The sequence below is a fragment of the Muntiacus reevesi genome, chromosome 1, assembly GCF_963930625.1.
Source record: "Muntiacus reevesi chromosome 1, mMunRee1.1, whole genome shotgun sequence".
NCBI lineage: Eukaryota > Metazoa > Chordata > Mammalia > Artiodactyla > Cervidae > Muntiacus > Muntiacus reevesi.
In genome coordinates, this window is record NC_089249.1 from 159,390,418 (window position 1) to 159,412,281 (window position 21,864).

At 37.5% G+C, this 21,864-nt stretch overlaps 1 protein-coding gene across 2 annotated transcripts in view; it reads left to right on the forward strand.

The window, feature by feature from the left end:
• Positions 1-21,864, forward strand: part of TESK2 (testis associated actin remodelling kinase 2) — a 135,941-nt gene that overhangs the window by 23,412 nt on the left and 90,665 nt on the right. For both annotated transcript variants that reach the window (XM_065914119.1, XM_065914122.1), the window contains exon 2: positions 9,629-9,940. In XM_065914119.1, the coding sequence (XP_065770191.1) occupies positions 9,719-9,940 (222 nt within the window). In that variant the 5' untranslated portion in view covers positions 9,629-9,718. The remainder of the gene's footprint in view (positions 1-9,628; positions 9,941-21,864) is intronic.

Below are 21,864 nucleotides of genomic sequence, written 5' to 3' on the forward strand. Positions count from 1 at the left end.
AAACATTATTGCTATAATACAAGTCTCCTTTTTTCCCTTCTGTATTTCATTTTTCTTCTTTGCCACCAAGGCAACTACTACGATGAATTTAGTGACTGGCTTTCTACTTCTTGCTTTTAGACATTTGCTATAAATATGTATCTTTAAATAATAATGTAAAGAAGAACTATACAAAAAAGATCTTAATGACCTGGATAACTATGATGGTGTGGTCACTTACCTAGAGCCAGGCATCCTGGAATGTGAAGTCAAAGGGACTTTAGGAAGCATCACTATGAACAAAGCTAGTGAAGGTGATGGAATTCCAGTTGGCTATTTCAAATCCTAAAAGTTGATGCTGTTAAAGTGCTGCACTCAATATGCCAGCAAATTTGGAAAACTCAGCAGTGGCTACAGGACTGGAAAAGGTCAGTTTTCATTCCAGTCCTAAAGAAGGGCACTGTCAAAGAATGTTCAAACTACTACACAACTGTACTCATTTTACATGCTAGCAAGGTCATGCTCAAAATCCTCCAAACTAGGCTTCAGCAGTCTGTGAACTGAGAACTTTTAGATATTCAAGCTGGATTTTAAAAAGGTAGAGGAACCTGAGACCAAACTGCCAACATCTGTTGGATCATAGAGAAAACAAGAGAATTCCAGAAAAACATATACTTCTGCCTCATTGACTGCGCCAAAGCCTTTGACTGTATGGATCATAACAAAACTGGAAAATTATGAAAGAGATGGGAATACCAGACCACCTTACCTGCTTCCTGAGAAATGTGTATGCAGGTCAAGAAGCAACAGTTAGAACATAATATGAAACAACAGACTGGTTCAAAATTGGGAGAGGAGTGCTTCAAGGCTGTATATTATTACTCTGTTTATTTAACTTATATGCAGAGTACATCATGCAGAATGCTGGGGTGGGTGAAGCACAGCTGGAATCAAGATTGCTGGGAGAAATATTAATAACTTCAGATATGCAGATGACACCACCCTTATGGCAGAAAGCAAAGAGGAACTAAAGAGCCTCTTGATGAAAGTGAAAGAGGAGAGTGAAAATGCTGGCTTAAAACTCAGCTTTCAAAAAATGAAGATCATGGCATCCAGTCTCGTCACTTCATGGCATATAGATGGGGAAACAATGAAAGACTTTGTTTTCTTGGGCTCCAAAATCACTGCAGATGGTGACTGCAGCTGTGAAATAAAAAGATGCTTGCTCCTTGGAAGAAAAGCTATGACCAACCTAGACAGCAGAGATGTTACTTTGCCGGCAGTAGTCCGTCTAGTCAAAGCTATGGTTTTTCCAGTAGTCATATGTGGATGTGAGAGTTGGACCATAAAGAAGGCTGAGCGCCGAAGAATTGTTTTTGAACTGTGGTGTTGGAGAAGGCTCTTGAGAGTCCCTTGGATTGCAAAGAGATCAAGCCAGTCCATCCTAAAGAAAATCAGCCCTGAATATTCACTGGAAGGATGGATGCTGAAGCTCCAATACTTGGGCCTCCTGATTCGAAGAACTGACTTATTAGAAAAGACCCTGATGCTGGGAATGATTGAAGGCAGGGGGAAGAAGGGGATGAAAGAGCACTAGACAGTTGGAATCCATCACCGACTCAATGGACATGAGTTTGAGCAAGCTGCAGGAGATGGTGAAGGACAGGGAAGTCTGGCATGCTGTAGTCCATAGGGTTACAAAAAGTCAGATTAGACTGAGGGGCTCAACAGCAACAAAATAATAATTATAGTAACCAATTGGCTTGAATGCTTACTACTTGCCAGACACTGTTCATTTAATCAATAACCTTATGGTGACTGTAACAAATTAATACATATAAAATGTTATAGAAAGTATAAAGTGAAAGTGTTAGTTGCTCAGTCATGTTAGACTTTGCGACCCCATGGACTAGCCCACCAGGCTCCTCTGTCCATGGAATTCTCCAGGCGAGAATATTGGAGTGGGTAGCCATTCCCTTCTCCAGAGGATTTTTCCGACCCAGGGATCAAACCAGGTCTTCTGCACTGTAGACAGATTCTTTACCGTCTGAGCTACTGGAGAAGTCCATATAATGCAGGTACTAGTTTATTTCCATTTTGTAAATAATGTAGAGGTTTTAAAATAACTTGGCTGGGTTCATATAACAGCAAGCTACAGAGCAAGGATTTGAAGCCAGATTTGTCTGGAGGCTATACCTTTAATCAATGTATACCTTTGGAGAAGGAAATGGCAACCCACTCCATTATTTTTACCTGGAAAATTCCATGGACAGAGGAGCCTGGTGCACTACAGTTCATGGGGTTGCAAAGAGTCAGACAGGACTGAACACACATACACACCAAGCCGTTTCCCCCCCGCCCCGCCCCACTTGTCTACTTTTATTCCTGATCAGACTCTTACCCTCTGCAGGGGCTACCTTTGGAACCTCATCCTCAGGTTCCTCAGGTCCCCGCCAGCGGGGCGAGCTCGGAGTCTGCCTTGGAGGTGTTGCTGGTGCCTGCTTGGGAACGTGGATGCCTCTGCTTCGCAGAGCTCTCCTGGCAGGGCACGGGGAAGCAGCAGGTGGCCATGCGCTGTTTGTTCCCTGAGCTGGCTCCCATAAGATTACTACCTCTTCTCCATGTCACCTTCAGTGTGGAAGCCTCCTTGGCCCCTTCCTCTAAGTTGGGGTTCACCTCTCCGAAAAAGAAGCCTGGGCATTGCTCGACTATGTTGATCTCTGCAAAAGCAAGATGCATTTTCTCCTGAGGTCTGTGGCAGTCAACTCCCAAATGAAGCTTATTTAATAAAGGAATTGGTTCCAATTGAAAAAAAAAGTGTATACTTTTAATCAATCCTACCTCTCTATAAATGTATGTTATTTTGTATGTATTTAAAAATTAATTATTTTGGCCGTATCAGGTCTTAGTTGTGGTGTGCCGGCTTCTCTCTAGCTGTGGTGTGAGAACTGTGGAGTGCGTGGGCGCTCTAGTTGAGGCTCACTGGCTCAGTAGTTGAGGTGTTCAGGCCTAGTCTAATAATTTTTATTTATTTATTTAATTTATTTGCTTTTGACTGTGCTGCGGTTTTGCTGCAACCCGGGCCTTTGTCTAATTGCCGCAAGTGGGGGCCACTTTCTGGTTTCCATTCATGGGCTTCTCACTGTGGTGGCCTCTCTTGCTGCAAAGCAGGGGCTCCAGGGTTGTGGGCCTTAGTAGTTGCTGCCAGCAGGCTCATCAGCCTTGGCTCCCAGGCTCCAGAGCACGAGCTCAACTGTTGGCCCAGGCCCAGCTGCTCTGTGGCAGGTAGGATCCTTCTGGACTAGGGATAGAATCTGCGTCTCCCGTGTTGGCAGGTGGCTACTGAGGCACCGGGAAGCCCCCTTGTGTGTTTAAAAAATACATTTAAAAAAATGAAAATGCGGGATGGGGAATACGTGTAACTCTATGGCTGGTTCATATCAATGTATGACAAAACCCACTGAAATGTTGTGAAGTAATTAGCCTCCAACTAATAAAAAATATATATATATAATAAACAGAAAAAAAATGAAAACGGTATCATTTTGTAAGGATAGTCCTATAATTTTTTTGTAATTTCTTAAAAATTGTTTTCATTTCAGTTTTAATGATACTGTGAACTACAACTTGCTTCTTTCCACTCCCACTCAGTATTCCTTTTTTTTAGCCTATTTTATTTTTTAAACTATTTCTTTTAATTGAAGCTTTGTTAACTTAAAATGTTGTATTGCTTTTAGGTGTATAGCAAAGTGATCCAGTTTTACATATATATGTATATTTATTCTTTTCCATTATAGGTTATTACAAGATATTGAATATAGTTCCCTGTGCTATACGGTAGTCCTTATTGTTTATCTATTTTATATGATGTTGAAGCTGAAACTCCAATGCTTTGGCCACCTGATGCGAAGAGCTGAGTCATTTGAAAAGACCCGATGCTGGGAAAGATTGAGGGCAGGAGGAGAAGGGTATGACAGAGGATGAGATGGTTGGATGGCATCACTGACTCAATGGACATGGGTTTGGGTGGACTCCAGGAGTTGGTGATGGACAGGGAGGCCTGGCATGCTGCTGTTCACGGGGTCGCAAAGAGTCGGACACGACTGAGCGACTGAACTGAACTGAACTGAAGTGTGTATCTGCTAATGCCAAACTCCTAATTTACCCTGCCCCTTCCATCCCCTTTGGTACTGTAAGTTTGTTTTCTATGTCTGTGAGTGTATTTCTATTTTAAAAGTAATTTCATTTATATCATTTTACTTTCAGATTCCACATATGTGACATCATGTATTTGTCTTTCTCTGACTTGCATCACTTAACATGATTATCTCTAGGTCCATTCATGTTGCTAAAAATGACATTACTTCAGTTTTTATGACTGAGTAATATTCCATTGTATGTGTGTATGTATCACACACACACAACCCCACATCTTTTTTTTTTTCAATTTTATTGGAGTATAGTTGATTTACAATGCTGTATTAGTTTCTGCTGTACAACAAAGTGAATCAGTTATCCATATACATGTATTCACTCTTTGTTAAGATTCTTTTCCCGTATAGGTCATTACAGAGTATTGAGTAGAGTCCCTTATGCTATACAGGAGGTCCTTATTAGTTCCCTATTTTATATGTAGTAGTATGCATATATCAATCCACATCCCCCAATTTTCCCTCTCACTCTCTCCCCTCTAGTAACCATAAGTTTGTTTTCTATATCTATGACTCTGTTTCTGTTTTGTAAATAAGTTCCTTTATACCCTTTTTTTAAATTGCACATTATACCACATCATCTTTATCCATTGATCTGTTGAAGGCCTTAGATTGCTTCCATGTCTTGGCTGTTGTAAATAGTGGGGCAATGAACATTGGGGTATATATATCTTTTTTTTCTTTAGAAAATTTATTGAAGTATAGCGTATTGTGTTAGTTTCAGGAATACAGCACAGTAATTCCATTATACATGTATATATCTCTATTCTGTTTAGGGATCTTTCCCCTTATATGTTATTAAAAAGTGTTGAATATAGTTCTATGTGCTATACAGTAGGCACTTACTGATTATCTGTTTTATATATAGCAGTATATATCTGTTAATCCCAAGCTCCTAATTTATCCCTTCCCACCTTTCCCTTTTGGTAATCATAAATGTGTTTTCTATATCTGTGGGTCTATTTCTGTTTTATAAATAAGTTCACTTGTATCTTTGTCTTTTTTTTAGATTCCACATATAAGTGATATCATATTTGTCTTTCTCTGTCTGACTTACTTCAGTTTGTATGATATCTCCAGGTGCATCCATTTGCTGCAAATGGCATTCTTTCTTTCTTTTTTATGGCTGAGTAATACTCCCGTGTGTGTATGTGTGTGTGTGTGTGTGTGTGTGTGTGTGTGTGTACATATGCTACATTTTCTTTATCCATTCCTCTGTCAATGAACATCTAGGTTGCTTCCATGTCTTGGCTATTGTAAATTGTCCTTTAATGAACATTGGGGTGCATATATCTTTTCAAATTTTAATTTTTTCTGGATACATGACCAGGAGTGGGATTACAGGATCATATGGTAGTTCTATATTTAGTTTTCAAAGTAGCCTCCATACTGTTCTCCATAGTGGTTCTACCAATTTGTATTCCCACCAACAGGGTAGGGGAGGGTTACCTTTTCTCTATATCCTCTCCAGCATTTATTGTTTGTAGACATTTTGGTGATACCCATTCTGACTGGTGTGAGGTGATATCTCATTGTAGTTTTGATTTGCATTTCTCTAATAGTGATGTTGAGCATTTTTTCATGTGCCTGTTGGCCATCTGTATGTCTTCTTTGGAGAAATGTCTGTTTAGATCTTCTGCCCACTTTTTGATTGGATTTTTCTTTTTTTTTTTGCTATTGAGTTGGATGAACTGTTTGTATATTTTGGAGATTAATTTCTTGTCAGTTGCTTTATTTTGAAAATATTTTCTCCTGTTCTGTATTTTTCTAAAGTTTCTTTTTGTTTTCCATCTGTCTAAATTGTAATCAGCCTGGCCTTCTAAATTGTAATCAGGCTGGCCTTCTTCTGCACTCAAGTCCTGATTTTCTTTTCTATGCAGATGACTAGCCTAACTCCTTTTAACTCTTAGTGGAAAAAACACTGAACTAAGTAATAATGAAATGGAGAAAGCTTGAACTTTGGTGCTAGGTGGACCTTGATTACAGTGCTGATTCTATTAGCTGTTTTTCCTTAGACAAGTTACTTTACCTCCTGAGCCTACATTTCTTTTTCTATAACTTGGGGGAAATCCTCAAAAAAATCCTCAAAATACACCTACCTGGTGGTATATTTTGAGGATTAAATGAGAAAATGCTTGTGAAATTCTTGGTGGTTTAAAAAAAGTTTTTTTTTTTAATCTATTAATATTCCCCTTCCTTGCTGTAGAGGATCTTCAACTCTTAGTGCACATAAGAATTTCTGGGAAACTTGGTAAAATTTCCAGGCCTCACTCTAAGAGTGAGTAGTAGGTCAAGGTTGAGACCCAGGAATCTGAGTTTTAAACAAAGCCTTTGGGTAATTTTGAAGCAGATGATCAACTTTTAGAGATGCACTATCCTTGATTCCATGTCTAGCTTTGCTAGTAAATAACTTAGAGCTGTGGGTACATACTTTCCACTTTCTGGTCCTTGTGTTTCTTCAAATATAGAATGAACTTTATGGTCTCTGTTGGCTGTAAAATTTAAAAAATGTTGATCTTATAATGCTAAATTTTTGAACTGGTGATCTGTTGCCACTTCTTGGCAGAAGTTCAATAGAGGTACTGTAGGAACTTGGAGTATTCTTCTTTCTATGAAGACTGGTGAAACTAGCTTAAGCAAAAGTAATTTAAAGATACGGGGATAGCTTGTGAAACCTTAAGCCAGGATGCAGTTAGGCCTCAGGAATCAGGGACTAGATAGAGCACGTTAGGAAAATCAAGAAGTTCTTGCTGTCTCTGTCTTTTTTTCTTTACAAATTGGCCTCAATCCCTTGGCTTTTTCTGCCTTCAAGGCTGCTTGGTAGAAAATGGACATGGACAACATCTCCTGAGTTTACATTGCTTTCATTTTAGAAAGCAGCCAGACTGAGGCTGGAATATCTTAATTCCAATTCCAAATTGCCAGGAAAGAAAATGTGATTGGTCCATATTGGGTAGAAGGCCACCAGCTTTCGCTATAGCAGGGGCATAGTGTAAGGATGGTCCTGTGAGCCCTGCCGCTATTTCTCCATGATTAGAGGTGGGTAGAGGTAGTCTGAGTTAGGTATTCATAACATTTACAAAAGGATTTCACTAATTGTAGGATCACAATGTAACATTTTGCATAGGACTCTTATAATTGATTCTTTTTTAAGAGTTTTTTTTCAGTACTAATTTAATTTTAATTTTATTATTTTATGTTGGAATATAGTTGATTAATAATGTTGTATTCGTTTTGGGTGTACAGCAAAGTGATTCAGTTATACATATACATGTGTGTATGGTTTTTCAAATTATTTTCCTGTTTAGGGAATTACAGAGTATTCTGTGCTGTACAGTATATCCTTATTGGTTATCTATTTTAAACATAGCTTTGTGTACATGTTAATCCCAAATTCTCAATCTATCCCTCTCCCTCCCCCTTCTCCTCTGATAACCGTAAGTTCATTGTCTGAGAGCCTGTTTCTGTTTTGTAAATAAGTCTGTTTATATCATATTTTTAGATTCTGCATATAAGAGATACCACATGAAATTTGTCTTTTCTGTCTGATTTCATTTAGTATGATACCTCCAGGTCCATTCATGTTGCTGCAAATGGCACTATTTCATTCTTTTTAGTTGCTGAGTAATATTCCATTGTATTTATGTACCACATCTTTATCCATTCATCTGTCAATGGACATTTAGGTTGCTTCCATGTCTTGGCTATTGTAAGTGGCACTGAAATGAACATTAGGGTGCATGTATCCTTTCGAACCATGGTTTTCTCAGGTTCGAGAAAAAATCCCGGGAATGGAATTGTTGGATCATATGGTAGCTGTATTTTTAGTTTCTTGAGGAACCTCCATACTGTTCTGTATAGTGACTGTACCATTTCTACCAACAGTACAGGAGAGTTCCCTTCTTTGTACACCTTCTCCAGTATTTATCTGACTGATGTGAGGTGATATATAAATTTGTTTATTTTTTACTGTGCTGGGTCTTTGTTGCTGCACAGGTTTTCTAGTTGCAGCAGGCAAGGTCTACTCTAGTTTCAGTGCAAGGTCTTCTCTTTGCAGTGGCTTCACTTGTTGTGGAACATGGGTTCTAGGGCACTTGAGCTTCAGTAGTTGCAGCAAATGGACTCAGTAGTTGTAGCTCCCAGACCTCAGAACACAGGCTCAGTAGTTGTAGCGAACAGCTTTTAGTTGCTCCACAGCATATGGGATCTTCCTGGATCAGGGTTCAAAACTATATCTCCTGCATTGGCAGGCAGATTCTTTACCATTGAGCTACCAGGGAAGCCTGATATTGTGTAGCTTTGATTGACATTTCTCTAATAAGTAGCAATGTTGAGCATCTTTTCGTGTGCTTTTTGGCCATCTGTATGTCTTTGGAGAAATATCTGTCTAGATCTTCTGCCCCGCCCCACCCCACCCCCCTTTTTTTTAATTGAGCTGCATGAGCTGTTGTAAATTTGGGGGATTAATTACTTAGTCATTGCATCGTTGGCAAATATTTTCTCCCATTTTGTAGGTTGTTGTCATCATCTTTTTTTTTTTTATGATGTCCTTTGCTGTTTAAAAGTTTTTCAGTTTAACTTGGTCCCATTTGTTTATTTCCATTATTCTAGGAGACTGATTGAAAAAGTAATTCTGTAATTTATGTCAAGTGTTCTGCCTATATTTTCCTCTAAGAGTTTTATAAGTGCTGGGAAAGCTGGACAGCTACATGTAAAAAAATTAAATTAGAACATTCTTTAACACCAAACACAAAACTAAACTCAAAATGAATTAATTAAACCTAAATATAGTTGATTCTTGTGGGAAAAAGTAGTAGAGACAGACTAAAAGAAAAAGTGGGCTGTTGTTTTTATTCTTAGTCAGGTACCAGAGTGGTAGAGCCTTCTGAAGGCATTTCCGCTAGACTGGGTTGTTTAATCAAGAGTGGCTTTTTAAATTGCCTTTGGATATAGTTCTTTTCTTTTAAAATTATGTAATTTTAAAATGTGAAATATTTGTCATCCTTGTTTTATACATTTGAACTTGACTTTTTCAAATGAACAGAAAATTATGTGAGACTGTGAAGGGCTTTGGCAAGAGTGCAAGTTTTTGAATCAGACAGTCTGGCATTTTAGTTTTATCTCTGTTATTTAGTGACTGTATGATTATTTGACCTCTCTGCAAAATAAGCATTATAATCTTTGTATCATGGGTTACTTGAGAATCAAATGACATAACATATGTACAACTCTCATACTGTTTCCTAGATAGTAGGTGCTCAATAAATCATGGCTATATCATTGTTTTTTTGAAGGTAAAGGCATAAAGTGTTTTTTAGATCTGAAAATCAGTAACTAGAATATGAGAGGCAATACTTTTACATTAATAGTTTACTGTATGGGTGTGTTTAATTTTTATTAATGGTTTTAATGAAACATTATTTTGATCTCTTGTTTAGTGTCAAGCCAGAAGAGAAGTAAAACTCAACAAAAACTTACTATGTATGGAATTCATTCTTAAAAGAAGAAAAAAGTGATTATTGAAGACTATGGATCGGAGCAAACGGAATTCATTTGCAGGATTTCCTCCACATGTGGAGCGTCTTGAGGATTTTGAAGGAGGTGGTGGAGGGGATGGGAACATGACCCAAGTGGGAAGAATTTGGCCCTCTTCATATCGAGCTCTTATAAGTGCCTTTTCCAGACTGACACGTTTAGATGACTTCACCTGTGAAAAAATAGGGTCTGGCTTCTTCTCTGAAGTGTTCAAGGTGAGTGATGCCATAGTTTTTCTCATATTGTTTTGTTGAAGGTCAGTTTCACTGCAGAGTTCACAGCTGTGTTTCATTAGGATGTAGGCTTTGCCTTGTCAGGATGCTGTGGATCTTGAGCAGTATTGTAAACTCCTCTTGAGCTATCTATTAACTTGTAAGATATTTTATTTATTTTGATTATAAAAATAATCCATGCTGATCAAAAATTAAAATAAGATAGGAGCTTCTTCCACTCCTCCAGAATTTTTCATCATCCAAAATGGAAACTTTGTACACATTAAAAAAAAACTCCCTCTACTACCCTTCAGTTCAGTTCAGTTCAGTTGCTTAGTCGTGTCCGACTTTTTGCAGCCCCATGAATTGCAACACGCCAGGCCTCCCTGTCCATCACCAACTCCCAGAGTTTACTCAAACTCATGCCCACCATGTCGGTGATGCCATCCAGCCATCTCATCCTCTGTCGTCCCCTTCTCCTCCTGCCCCCAATCCTTCCCAGCATCAGGGTCTTTTCCAATGAGTCAACTCTTCCCTTAGCCCATGTTAATATCTGTTCAACTTTATGTCTCTATGAATATGTCTATCCTAGGAACCTCATATAATGGAACTGTAATATTTGTCCTTTTGTGCCTGGAATTCCCTTGTCATCCAGTGGTTAGGACCTGGTGCTGTCACTGCTGGGCCTGTGTTTTATCTGTGGTTGGGGAACTGAGAACCCACCAGCCCAGTGGCGTGGCAAAAAAAAAAAAAATTTTTTTTTTCATTCAGTATTTATTTATTTATTTGACTGCATCAGGTCTTAGTCACTTCATTCAGGATCTTTCTTCGAGGTGCATAGACTCTCTAGTTGTGTCGTGTGGGCTCCAGAGCATGTTGGTTCATTAGTTGAGGAGAACATGCTTAATTGCTTTACATTGTGTGGGATCTTTCCTTTCTTAAGTAATTTTTGTTAATTTTATTTTCTTAGGATATAATTAATCTTACTTAAAATTTCAGATCTGTGGGCATAAATACTGTATGTAATTGATGTGGCACAGATTTTTTGTTTCCACAGTAGCAGTATTTTCCTTCTTCCATATTAATAGATCTTTTAGTTGGGCACACTGATGCCATTTCCTAGCTTTGCTTATAGCTAGGTTTAACTGTATGAGTAGTTCTGTCCAATAGGGTGTGAGCAGAATTGTCATATGGGAGCTTTTGGAAATCTTCCTTTGCCATTTCTTATATCCATTTTTCCTTTATATTTGCTGTTATACATTTTTGATCATAGTGTGACCCTACAAATGGAGGCCATCTGTGGCAGAGCAACAAGACAGAGCCTGCATCTTCCATGCCTACAGGGAAGAGAGCTGCCTGGTTCTGTACTGTCTCCTGGAGTCTCTTTGTGAGAAAAAAATTCTTAAGACTTTTAAAATTTGGTCCTCTGTTTGCAGCCAAACCTAAGTGTAATTAGTGTAATTTGTACCATATCAATATGCCTCCTTCCTCTAATATAGTTTATTTGTGTCTTCTATTTTTAAAATAAAACAACACAAATTTATTTTAGGTTTCTTCTCAAAGGATTTGCTTAGAAAAAAAAAGTTGAGCTTGTTGGGAATTCCCTGGAGATCAAATGGTTAGAACTCGATGCTTTCACTACCAAGGTCTGGGTTCAACCTCTGGTTGGGGAACTAAGATACCATAAGCCACATGATGTGGCCAAAAAAGGAAAAAAAAAAAGAGCTATCCTTTATTCATAAACTGAAGGCTTAAGAAATATAGGATTCTGGGACCTGTGGGGATAGCTATGAAGTCTCTTTGGTCCTGCCTTTGCCCTTGTACCTGTCCCAGGGAGATTCGTCTCTGTTTCCACACCTGTTGATAACTCCACCCTGGGCAGAACCTGGCAGTCAGATTGTTACCTTTGGTTCTGCTGATTATCTTCTGTTTGTGTTATGGTTCACTATTTTCTACTTATATCTGTATTACTTTCTTTTGTTTACTTTCTTATTAGATCTAGTGATGTTTTGTTCTTTTTGTAGCTTTTTGAATTTTATTCTTATCTCAGTTTTTCCCAGTATTTATTATTTTCTCATATATACACTTAAGCTTTAAAGTTTCCTCTAGACTTGGCCATATCACAGGTTTTCAGTGTGCTCTCATCATTTCTAAATGTAGTTTGGTTTGATTTCGTTTTGATACGAGAATTATTTAAATGAAATTTTTAAATTTCTACATGGTGAATTTTCTTTTGGGTAATTATTTGATATTTAATTTCTAATTTTAGTGCATCATGATCACAGAGAATGGCTTATATGAAGTCTGTCTTTGGAATATAATTTATTCTTAAAAATATTTATTTATTTGGCTGTGTTGACTCTTTCTTTTTAATTATTTCACGTATTTATTTTTTTGGTTGCTCTGACTCTATTGCTGCCTGTGGGCTTTTTCTAGTTACGACGAGCAGGGGCTATTCCTTTTTGTTGTGGTGCACAGGCTTCTCACTGTGGCGGCTTCTCTTGTTGCGGAGCTCAGGCTCTACGCACACGGCCCTCAGTAGTTGTGGCTTGAAGTCCCCAGGGCTCATGGGCTCAGCAGTTGTGGTGCATGGGCTTAGTTGCTCCACAGCATGTAGAATCTTCCTGGACTAGGGGTCAAACCCATGTTTCCTGCATTGGCAGGCAGATTCTTATCCACTGCACTGCCAGGGAAGCCCTGTGTTGGGTCTTAATTGCATTATGCAGGATCTTTCATTGCAGTGCAGGGACTCTTGAGTTGTGGCACAAGAGTTCAGGAGTTGTGGTCTACCAGGACTTAGTTGATCCTCAACATGTGGAATCTTAGTTCTGAGACCAGGGATTGCACCTGAGTCCTCTGCATTGCAAGGTACATCCTTTTTTTTTTTTTTTTAATAAAACAAAGTTGTTTATTTATTTATTTTTGCCCATGCAGGATCTTCATTGCTGCAGACAGGCTTTCTCTAGTTGCAGTGTGTGGGCTTCTCTTTCAGTGACTTCTCTTGATTTGGCTCAGAGACTCTAGAGCAGGTGGGCTCAGTAGTGTAGCTTGCAAGGTCTAGAGCTCAGGCTCATTAGTTGTGGCACAAGGGCCTACTTGCCCTGTGTCATGTGGAATCTTCCTGGACCAGGGATCGAACCCATGTGCCCATGTGCAAAGCAAGTTCTTAACCAGTGAACCACCAGGGATGTCCAACAAGGCAGATTCTTAACTGTTGAACCATCAGGGAAGCCTCTGGAATATAGTCTAGATTTTGTTTTGGTATAGTACAAGGTCAGATTTTTTTGAATGCCACAAATATATTTGAAACAAATATGAATTTCTGTTTTGTTTGATTGCATGAAGTTCTGTGTATTAGATTAAGCTTTTGTATTGTTATTCAAATATTATATGACCTTATTTATTAAGTCTATTTCTTTGAAAAAAGTCTATTAATATTTCCTAATGTGTTTATAGATTCTCCTTGTGTTTCTGTCAGTGTGGTTATTTTGTTTATAGTCCATTTTGTGAAGTATTTATTAATAGAAATTGATGCTTATTATTGGATTGTATGCTATAGAATATATATTTTATAAATGCTATTTTTCTATTTTTGACCCACTTTATGCTGTTAGCTTTGATTTCTACTTTATCTGATATCAATATTATGTACCTTCTTCCTCACTGTATGCATTTATCTGTTGTTTTGGTTATTATTTTCCCAGTATGTCTTTTTCTGTCTCTATTTTTGTTCTGTCTGTGATAGTACATTTTCTATGTATGTCCTGTGAAAGTTTTATATTTAATTTTTTGATCCAAAACTAAATTTGCCCATAAAGAGACAGAGAAATTGTAATCTGTTTATATTTATTGTTATTACTTCTATCTTTACACTGAATAAACTCTTAAATGATAATTTAATGTGTATAGAATTTAGGACAGTATTTTCTTTAGCACTTTGAAATTATTCTTCCCTTTTTCTTTTTTTAATTCACCTCTGCTGTTGCTAAGTTAATTGTTAGTCTGGTTGCTACCCTTTTTAGTTAATCAGCCTTTCCTTTCTTTTTAGAGTTTTTTTTTCTTCTTTGTTCAGTTTTTATTATATTGGTCTTGGAGCTGATTTATTTTTATTTATTCTGCTTAGAATGTGATTTACTCCTTCATTTTGAGAACTCATGTGTCTTAAATTCTAGAAAATTCTTGGACATTTTATCTTTTAAAATTCTGCTCTTTTCTTTGGTCTCTTAAGGTCCCATTACATGCATATTGGATTGTCTCATGCTATCTTTCATGTCTCAATTTTTCTCTCGTGTATTTATTTCTTTGCCTTTTTATGCTATTTTTTTTTAGGGGGGAGTGTGGTGGTGATTTTCAGCCCATTTTCCTATTTCCTTTCTTTTCATTTGAGGCCTACTCTATTATTGAAACTGCCTTTGAGATTTTTAAATTTCAGTTGCTATGTTTTTCTTTTCTAGACTTTCTCTTTTTTTGGCTTTTTTCTTTTAGATTTTATTAAGATACAGTTGGCATATAACAGTGTATTAATTTTCAGTGTACAATATGATTTCATATGAGTATATATTGTGAAATGATTACCATAATAGGTCTAGTTAACATCCATCACATCATATAGTTGCAGATTCTTTTTTTCTTGTGATGAGAGTTTTGTAGACTTTCTATTTGTTTTTCTTAAATGCATTTCTCTTTTGTTTCAAATATCCTGTTCCTGCTTTTCTTTGAACATCGAATTTTGTGTAATTTTAATTGAATTTATTTTAAAAATCACATAGTATAAACTTAAAAGGTATAAAATGTTATTCAGTGAAAAATCATTTGCTTTTTTCTGCCCCTCAGTTTTCTTCTCTCTAGGTAACTGGTATTCAGTGCTTTCTTGTGTGTCCTTCTAGAGATATTTTGTACTTACGTAAGCAAATACATGTATGTCTGTATGTGTATGTGTGTGTGCATGTCTGTATATCAATTATCTATTTACCTACTTACTTACCTACTCCATGGTAGAGGTAGTGTAAGTTCTATGAGGACAGGTTTCTTTTTTAAATCTCTTTTTATCTCTGCACTGCTGTATGCTGAGTGCTTAGAATTCTACATGGCATATAGTACTCATTCTTCTACAAGTATCTTAGTTTTGTAGAACTTCTTTTTATGTGTGCTATAAATTGTATTTTCTAAGATTGTAGTGCTTTTTAAGCTAGTTTTTAACAATTTTTGCAATGTAGAAATAGTTTAGTTTTTTATTGTCTTATTTCTTTTATTATTTAAAAAAGCTCTCTATACTCCTATGTTATAAATAACATTATAATTTTTTTCTTATCATTTTTATGGTATTACTACTTATGTTTAAATGTTTGATCTATCTGGAATTTGTTTTTTAAGATGTCTACTCAGTTGTACCGGCAATATTTAATGTATGTAATGTTTTTCTCACTGATTGGAAGTGTCACCTTTATTCTATCCTGAATTTCCCTCAGTATGTATTTTGGTGTCTTTCTAGACTTTATTCTGTTGCATTGGCCTGTCTACCATAATACACTGTTATAATAATTTAATCATTTCAACTTTATTTTAATATCTGGTTAGTCTCTAGTCTTCTTCATCATTATTATTCCTTTTCCGAATTTTCTTCGCAATTCTTCCTTATTTTTATTGTGAGTTTTAAAATGAGTTTGCAAAAAAAATAATAAAATGAGTTTGCTGATTTCTAAAAATATCCTATTATCCTTTTATTGAGATTTGAATAAATTTATAGATTAATTTAGAGAATTATTATCTTTATGATAGTGAGTCTTTTTATATAAGCATATGGCATACCTTTTCATCTGTTCAAGTATTTTGTGTCTCTTTGTAGACATTAAAATTTTTTTTAAAAATTCCAAAAAATAAATAAATAAATAAAAATTCCAAACAAAAAAGATAAAAATTCCACATTTCTTCTGGATATTCATTTTGTAAATGTCAGCTGCACTTCCGTTATATCTTTTGTTTTTTGTTTGCTTGTGAAGACTACTAATTTTTACACATTAGTCTTTTTTTTTAAATTTTTTATTTTTCAGTGGGTTTTGTCATACATTGATATGAATCAGCCATAGAGTTACACGTATTCCCCATCCTGGTCCCCCATCCCACCTCCCTCTCCACCCGATTCCTCTGGGTAATATACATGCTGTTCTTTTGAAACATCCCACCCTCACCTTGTCCCACAGAGTTCAAAAGTCTGTTCTGTACTTCTGCGTCTCTTCTTCTGCCCTGCATATAGGGCCATGTTACCATCTTTCTAAATTCCGTATATATGTGTTAGTATACTGTAATGTTCTTTATCTTTCTGGCTTACTTCACTCTGTATAATGGGCTCCAGTTTCATCCACTTCATTAGAACTGATTCAAATGAATTCTTTTTAACGGCTGAGTAATATTCCATGGTGTATATGTACCACAGCTTCCTTATCCATTCATCTGCTGATGGGCATCTAGGTTGCTTCCATGTCCTGGCTATTATAAACAGTGCTGCGATGAACATTGGGGTGCACGTGTCTCTTTCAGATCTGGATTCCTCAGTGTGTATGCCCAGAAGTGGGATTGCTGGGTCATATGGCAATTCTATTTCCAGTTTTTTAAGAAATCTCCACACAGTTTTCCATAGTGGCTGTACTAGTTTGCATTCCCACCAACAGTGTAAGAGGGTTCCCTTTTCTCCACACCCTCTCCAGCATTTATTGCTTATAGACTTTTGGATAGCAGCCATCCTGACTGGCGTAATTTTTACACATTAGTCTTTGATGCATCCAGTGTGCTGAATTTTTTTTAATGTTTCCAATAGATTTTTAGTTGATTCACTTTGATCTTCCAGATATATAGTCATATCTGTGAGTAATGATACATTTATTTCCAATTATTTATCTCACTTTTTCTCAATAAATAACATTGACTAATACTTCCTAAAGTGTTAAAAAAATAATGGTATTTGATATCTTTGTCTGTGTTTCTGACTTTAATGGGAATACCTGTAGTGTTTCCTAATTAAACATGATATGATTTGGGGGCTGAAGTAGATACTTCTTTTTCTAGTTGATCTTCAAAATTGTAATAAAAAAACCTCCTGTTTTGTTAAGAACTATTTTTATGCAGTATGGATGATGACTTTTATTGTATGTCTTTTCAAAATCTCTAGCATGATGGTTAATTTTATATGTTGACTTAACTGGGCCAGGTGGTGCCTAGATATTTGGTCAAATTTTATTCTGAGTATGTCTGTGAGAGTACATTTTGAATAAGATTATCATTTGGATCAGTAGACTGAGTAAAGCAGATTGCCATCCCTAATGTGGACGTTAGTCACTCAGTCATGTCCAACTCTTTATGACCCCATGAACTGTGGAGCCTGATAATTCTCCAGGCAAGAAAACTGGAGTGGGTTGCCATTCCCCTCTCCAGGGGATCTTCCTGACACAGAGATTGAACCCCGCCCTCCTGCATTACAGGCAGATTCTTTACCACCTGAGCAATCATTTGAGCAAAGGGCCTGAGCATAGGCCCCAAAAGAACTAAAAGGGTGACCTTCCTGTGATGAGGGAATTCCTCCCTGACTTCTTTAGGTGAGTTATCTGTATTTCCTTGCCTTTGGGTTGAAACCGAAATACTTCCTCTTCTTAGGCCTTGGGCCTGCCATCTTCACTCATCTCACATGCTGGTAAAGTAATGCTCAAAATACTCCAAGCCAGGCTTCAACAGTATGTGAATGGTGAACTTCCAGATGTTCAAGCTGGATTTAGAAAAGACAGAGGAACCAGAGATCAAATTGCCAACATCCATTGAATCATCGAAAAAGCAAGAGAGTTCCAGAAAAACATCTACTTGTGCTTTACTGATTATGCCAAAGCCTTTGACTGTGTGGATCACAACAAACTGTGGAAAATTCTGAAAGAGATGGGAATACCAAACCACCTGACCTGCCTTTTGAGAAATCTGTATGCAGGTCAGGAAGCAACAGAACTGAACATGGAACAACAGACTGGTTCCAAATAGGAAAAGGAATATGTCAAGGCTGTATATTGTCACCCTGCTTATTTAACTTCTGTGCAGTGTACATCATGAGAAATGCTGGGCTGGAAGTAGCTCAAGGTGGAATCAAGATTGCCGGGAGAAATATCAATAATCTCAGATATGCAGATGACACCACCCTTATGGCAAGAAGTGAAGAAGAACTAAAGAGCCTCTTGATGAAAGTGAAAGAGGAGAGTGAAAAAGTTGGCTTAAAGCTCAACATTCAGAAAACTAAGATCATGGCATCTGGTCCCATCACTTCATGGCGAATAGATGGGGAAACAGTGGAAACAGTGGCTGACTTTATTTTTCTGGGCTCCAAAATCACTACAGATCGTGATTGCAGCCATTAAATTAAAAGACGCTTACTCCTTGGAAGGAAAGTTATGACCAACCTAGACAGCATATTAAAAAGCAGACTACTTTGCCAACAAAGGTCCGTCTAGTCAAGGCTATGGTTTTTCCAGTGGTCATGTATGGATGTGAGAGTTGGATTATAAAGAAAGCTGAGCGCCAAAGAATTGATGCTTTTGAACTGTGGTGTTGGAGAAGACTCTTGAGAGTCCCTTGGACTGCAAGGAGATCCAACCAGTCCATCCTAAAGGAGATCAGTCCTGGGTGTTCATTGGAAGGACTGATGTTGAAGCTGATACTTGAATACTTTGGCCACCTGATGTGAAGAGCTGACTCATTTGAAAAGACCCTGATGCTGGAAAAGATTGAGGGCAGAAGGAGAAGGGAATGACAGAGGATGAGATGGTTGGATGGCATCACCGACTCAATGGATATGGGTTTGGGTGAACTCCGGGAGTTGATGATGGACAGGGAGGCCTGGCATGCTGTGGTTTATGGGGTCTCAAAGAGCTGGACATGACAGAGTGACTGAACTGAACTGAAAGCTCAAATTCAGAAAACTACGATCATGGCATCTGGTCCTATCACTTCATAGCAAATAGATGGGGAAACAGTGGAAACAGTGAGAGACTTTATGTTTTTGGGCTCTAAAATCACTGCAGATGGTGAGTGTAGCCATGAAATTAAGAGATGCTTACTCCTTGGAAGAAAAGTTATGAACAACCTAGATGGCATATTAAAAAGCAGAGACCTTTTATTAAAGATTTTATTAAAGATTTATTAAAAAGCAGAGACCTTTGCCAACAAAGGTTTGTCTAGTCAAAGCTATGGTTTTTCCAGTAGTCATGTATGGATGTGAGAGTTGGACTATAAAAAAAGCTGAGTACTGAAGAATTGATAGTTCTGAACTGTGGTGTTGGAGAGGATTCTTGAGAGTCCCTTGTACTGCAAGGAGATCCAACCAATTCGTCCTAAAGGAAATACAGTCTTGAATATTCATTGGAAGGACTGATGTTGAAGCTGAAACTTCAATACTTTGGCCACCTGACGCGAAGAGCTGACTCATTTGAAAATACCCTGATGCTGGGAAAGATTGAAGGTGGGAGGAGAAGGGGACGACAGAGGATAAGATGATTGGATGGCATCACTGACTCAATGAACATGAGTTTGAGTAAACTCTGGGGGTTGATAGACAGGGAGGACTGGCGTGTTGTAGTCCATGGGGTCACAAAGTGTTGGACACGACTGAGTAACTGAACTGAACTGAACTGCCATGTTTTGGACTGGAACTTACACCATTGGCTCTCCTGGTTCTCAGGGCTTCAGACTCAGACAGAAATTACACCATTGGCTTTCCTGCGTCTCCATGTTACCAACTGCAGATCTTGGAACTTATCAGGCTCTTATAACTGTGTGAGCCAATTCCTTGTGATAAATATTTTTGTCTCTGTATATATCCTGTTGGTTCTGTTTCTCTGAAGAACTGTAATACATATGATGATGCATTTATGTTTGTCTTTTCCAGTCAGTAAAGTGAATTATATTAGTAAGTAGTCTTAATAGTAAACTATCTTTGCATTCCTGGTATATTATTCTTTAATGAGCTGCTACCTTCTTTTTGCTGGGATGTTTATATCTGAATACTTATGAGAATAGGCTGTGTTTTTCCCTTTTATGCTTCTGTTTTTAGGTTTTGTTAGGAATGTTATGCTTGGTTCATAAAAATCATTTGGAAGTTTTTTCCCCTATGCTTTGGAACAATTGAAATATTATTGGAATAATTTACTCCTTGAGTATTTGATTGAATTCCTCTGTCAAATTTTGGCCAAGTTCTTTGAAAATTTTTTTTGTCCTTCTAGTTTAACTGATGTGTATAAATTTTTGTTGCTTTTAAGTCAATTTCAGTAATTATATTTTACTAGAAAATTATTGTTGAGATTTCCCTGCTGGTCCAGTGGTTAAGAATCTGCCTGCCAATGTAAGGGACACAGATTTGATCCCTGATCTGGGAAGATCCCACAGGCCACAGAGCAGCTAAGCCCATGCATCACAGCTGCTGAGGCCACATGCCGCAACTGCTAAAGGCTGCATCCCCAGAGCTCACGCTGTGCAACCAGAGGGGCCACTGCAATGAGAAGCCTGTGCACTGCAATGAAGGGTAGCCCCTGCTTGCTGCGGCTGAAGAAAGCCTGTGCACAGCAACGAAGACCCAGTGCAACCAAAAATAAATAAATAAAAATTTGAAAAAAGAGAATGTTATTATCGGTTTTCTGGTAGATTTGCATAGAGAGAAGTAAATTTTGACCATTAAACTTTTTTTTTTTTTTTTTTAGTCCCTTTCAGATTAGGTGCAAGTCTTAGCATGTGGATATTTTACTATTTGGTCTTTTGACCTGCTGGTATTTCATTTTTTCTGTGATTTATAATTTTATATTGAGAGTCTATATTCAGGGAGATAGGTTTTACCTTGCAGTTTTCTAGGTTGTGGATGTGTTTTAATATACAGATCTGACATTGCTTCTGCTGGGTTTGCTTAGGTTCTGCATCTGAACCTAAAGGATTTGTTTTAATTTCTTGGGTCAGGCTTCTGTATACTGGTATAGTACAAATCTCAATCCTGAGCCTGATTTCATAGTTGGCTCTTTTTCCTCATTTAAGGCATCCAGCATTATTCCACTGTGAATACCTGTTACTAAATAGGAGAAAGCTTATTAATTGAAGAAAGCTAGTTAAAAGGGGAAAAGTAGAAGCAGTGACAGATTTAATTTTCTTGAATTACAATATTACTGTGAACAGTGACTGCAGCCATGAAATTAAAAGTTACTGCTCCTGGGAAGGAAAGCTGTGACAAACAGCATATTAGAAAGAATGTTGCCTATGAAAGTCTGTATAGTCAAAGGTATGGATTTTCCAGTAGTCATGTATGGATGTGTGAGTTGGACTGTAAAAAAGGCTGAACTTGGAACAATTGATGCTTTCAAATTGTGGTGCTAGAGAAGACTCTTGAGAGTGCCCTGGACTGCAAGAAGATCAAACCAGTCAATCTTAAAGGAAATCAACCCTGTGAAGTCCCAGTACTTTGGCCCCCTGCTGCCAGCTGAGTCAACTCATTGGAAAAGAACCTGATGCTGGGAAAGATTGAAGGCCAAAGGAGAAGGTGGTGGCAGAGGATGAGATAGTTAGATAGCATCACAGACTCAATAGACATAAATTTGAACAAACACTGGGAGATAGTGCAGGACAGAGGACCTTGGTGTGCTGCAGTCCATGAGGTCACAAAGAGTCAGACACGAATTAGCAACTGAACAGCAACAACAGAAGTTAATTGTATTTTATGGTATTTTAGAAAATTATTAGTTTAATTTTATGATGAAAACATCATTGGGAAAGAGGAATAAATATCTTTATTTTTTCTTACATGTAGTATTCTGATACAGGGTTTGGCAAATTGTAGTCTTTTGCCTGCCTCTTGCATTGGTAAATAAGTTTTATTGGAACACATCTACACTTATTTGGTAATGTATGTTCTATAGTTG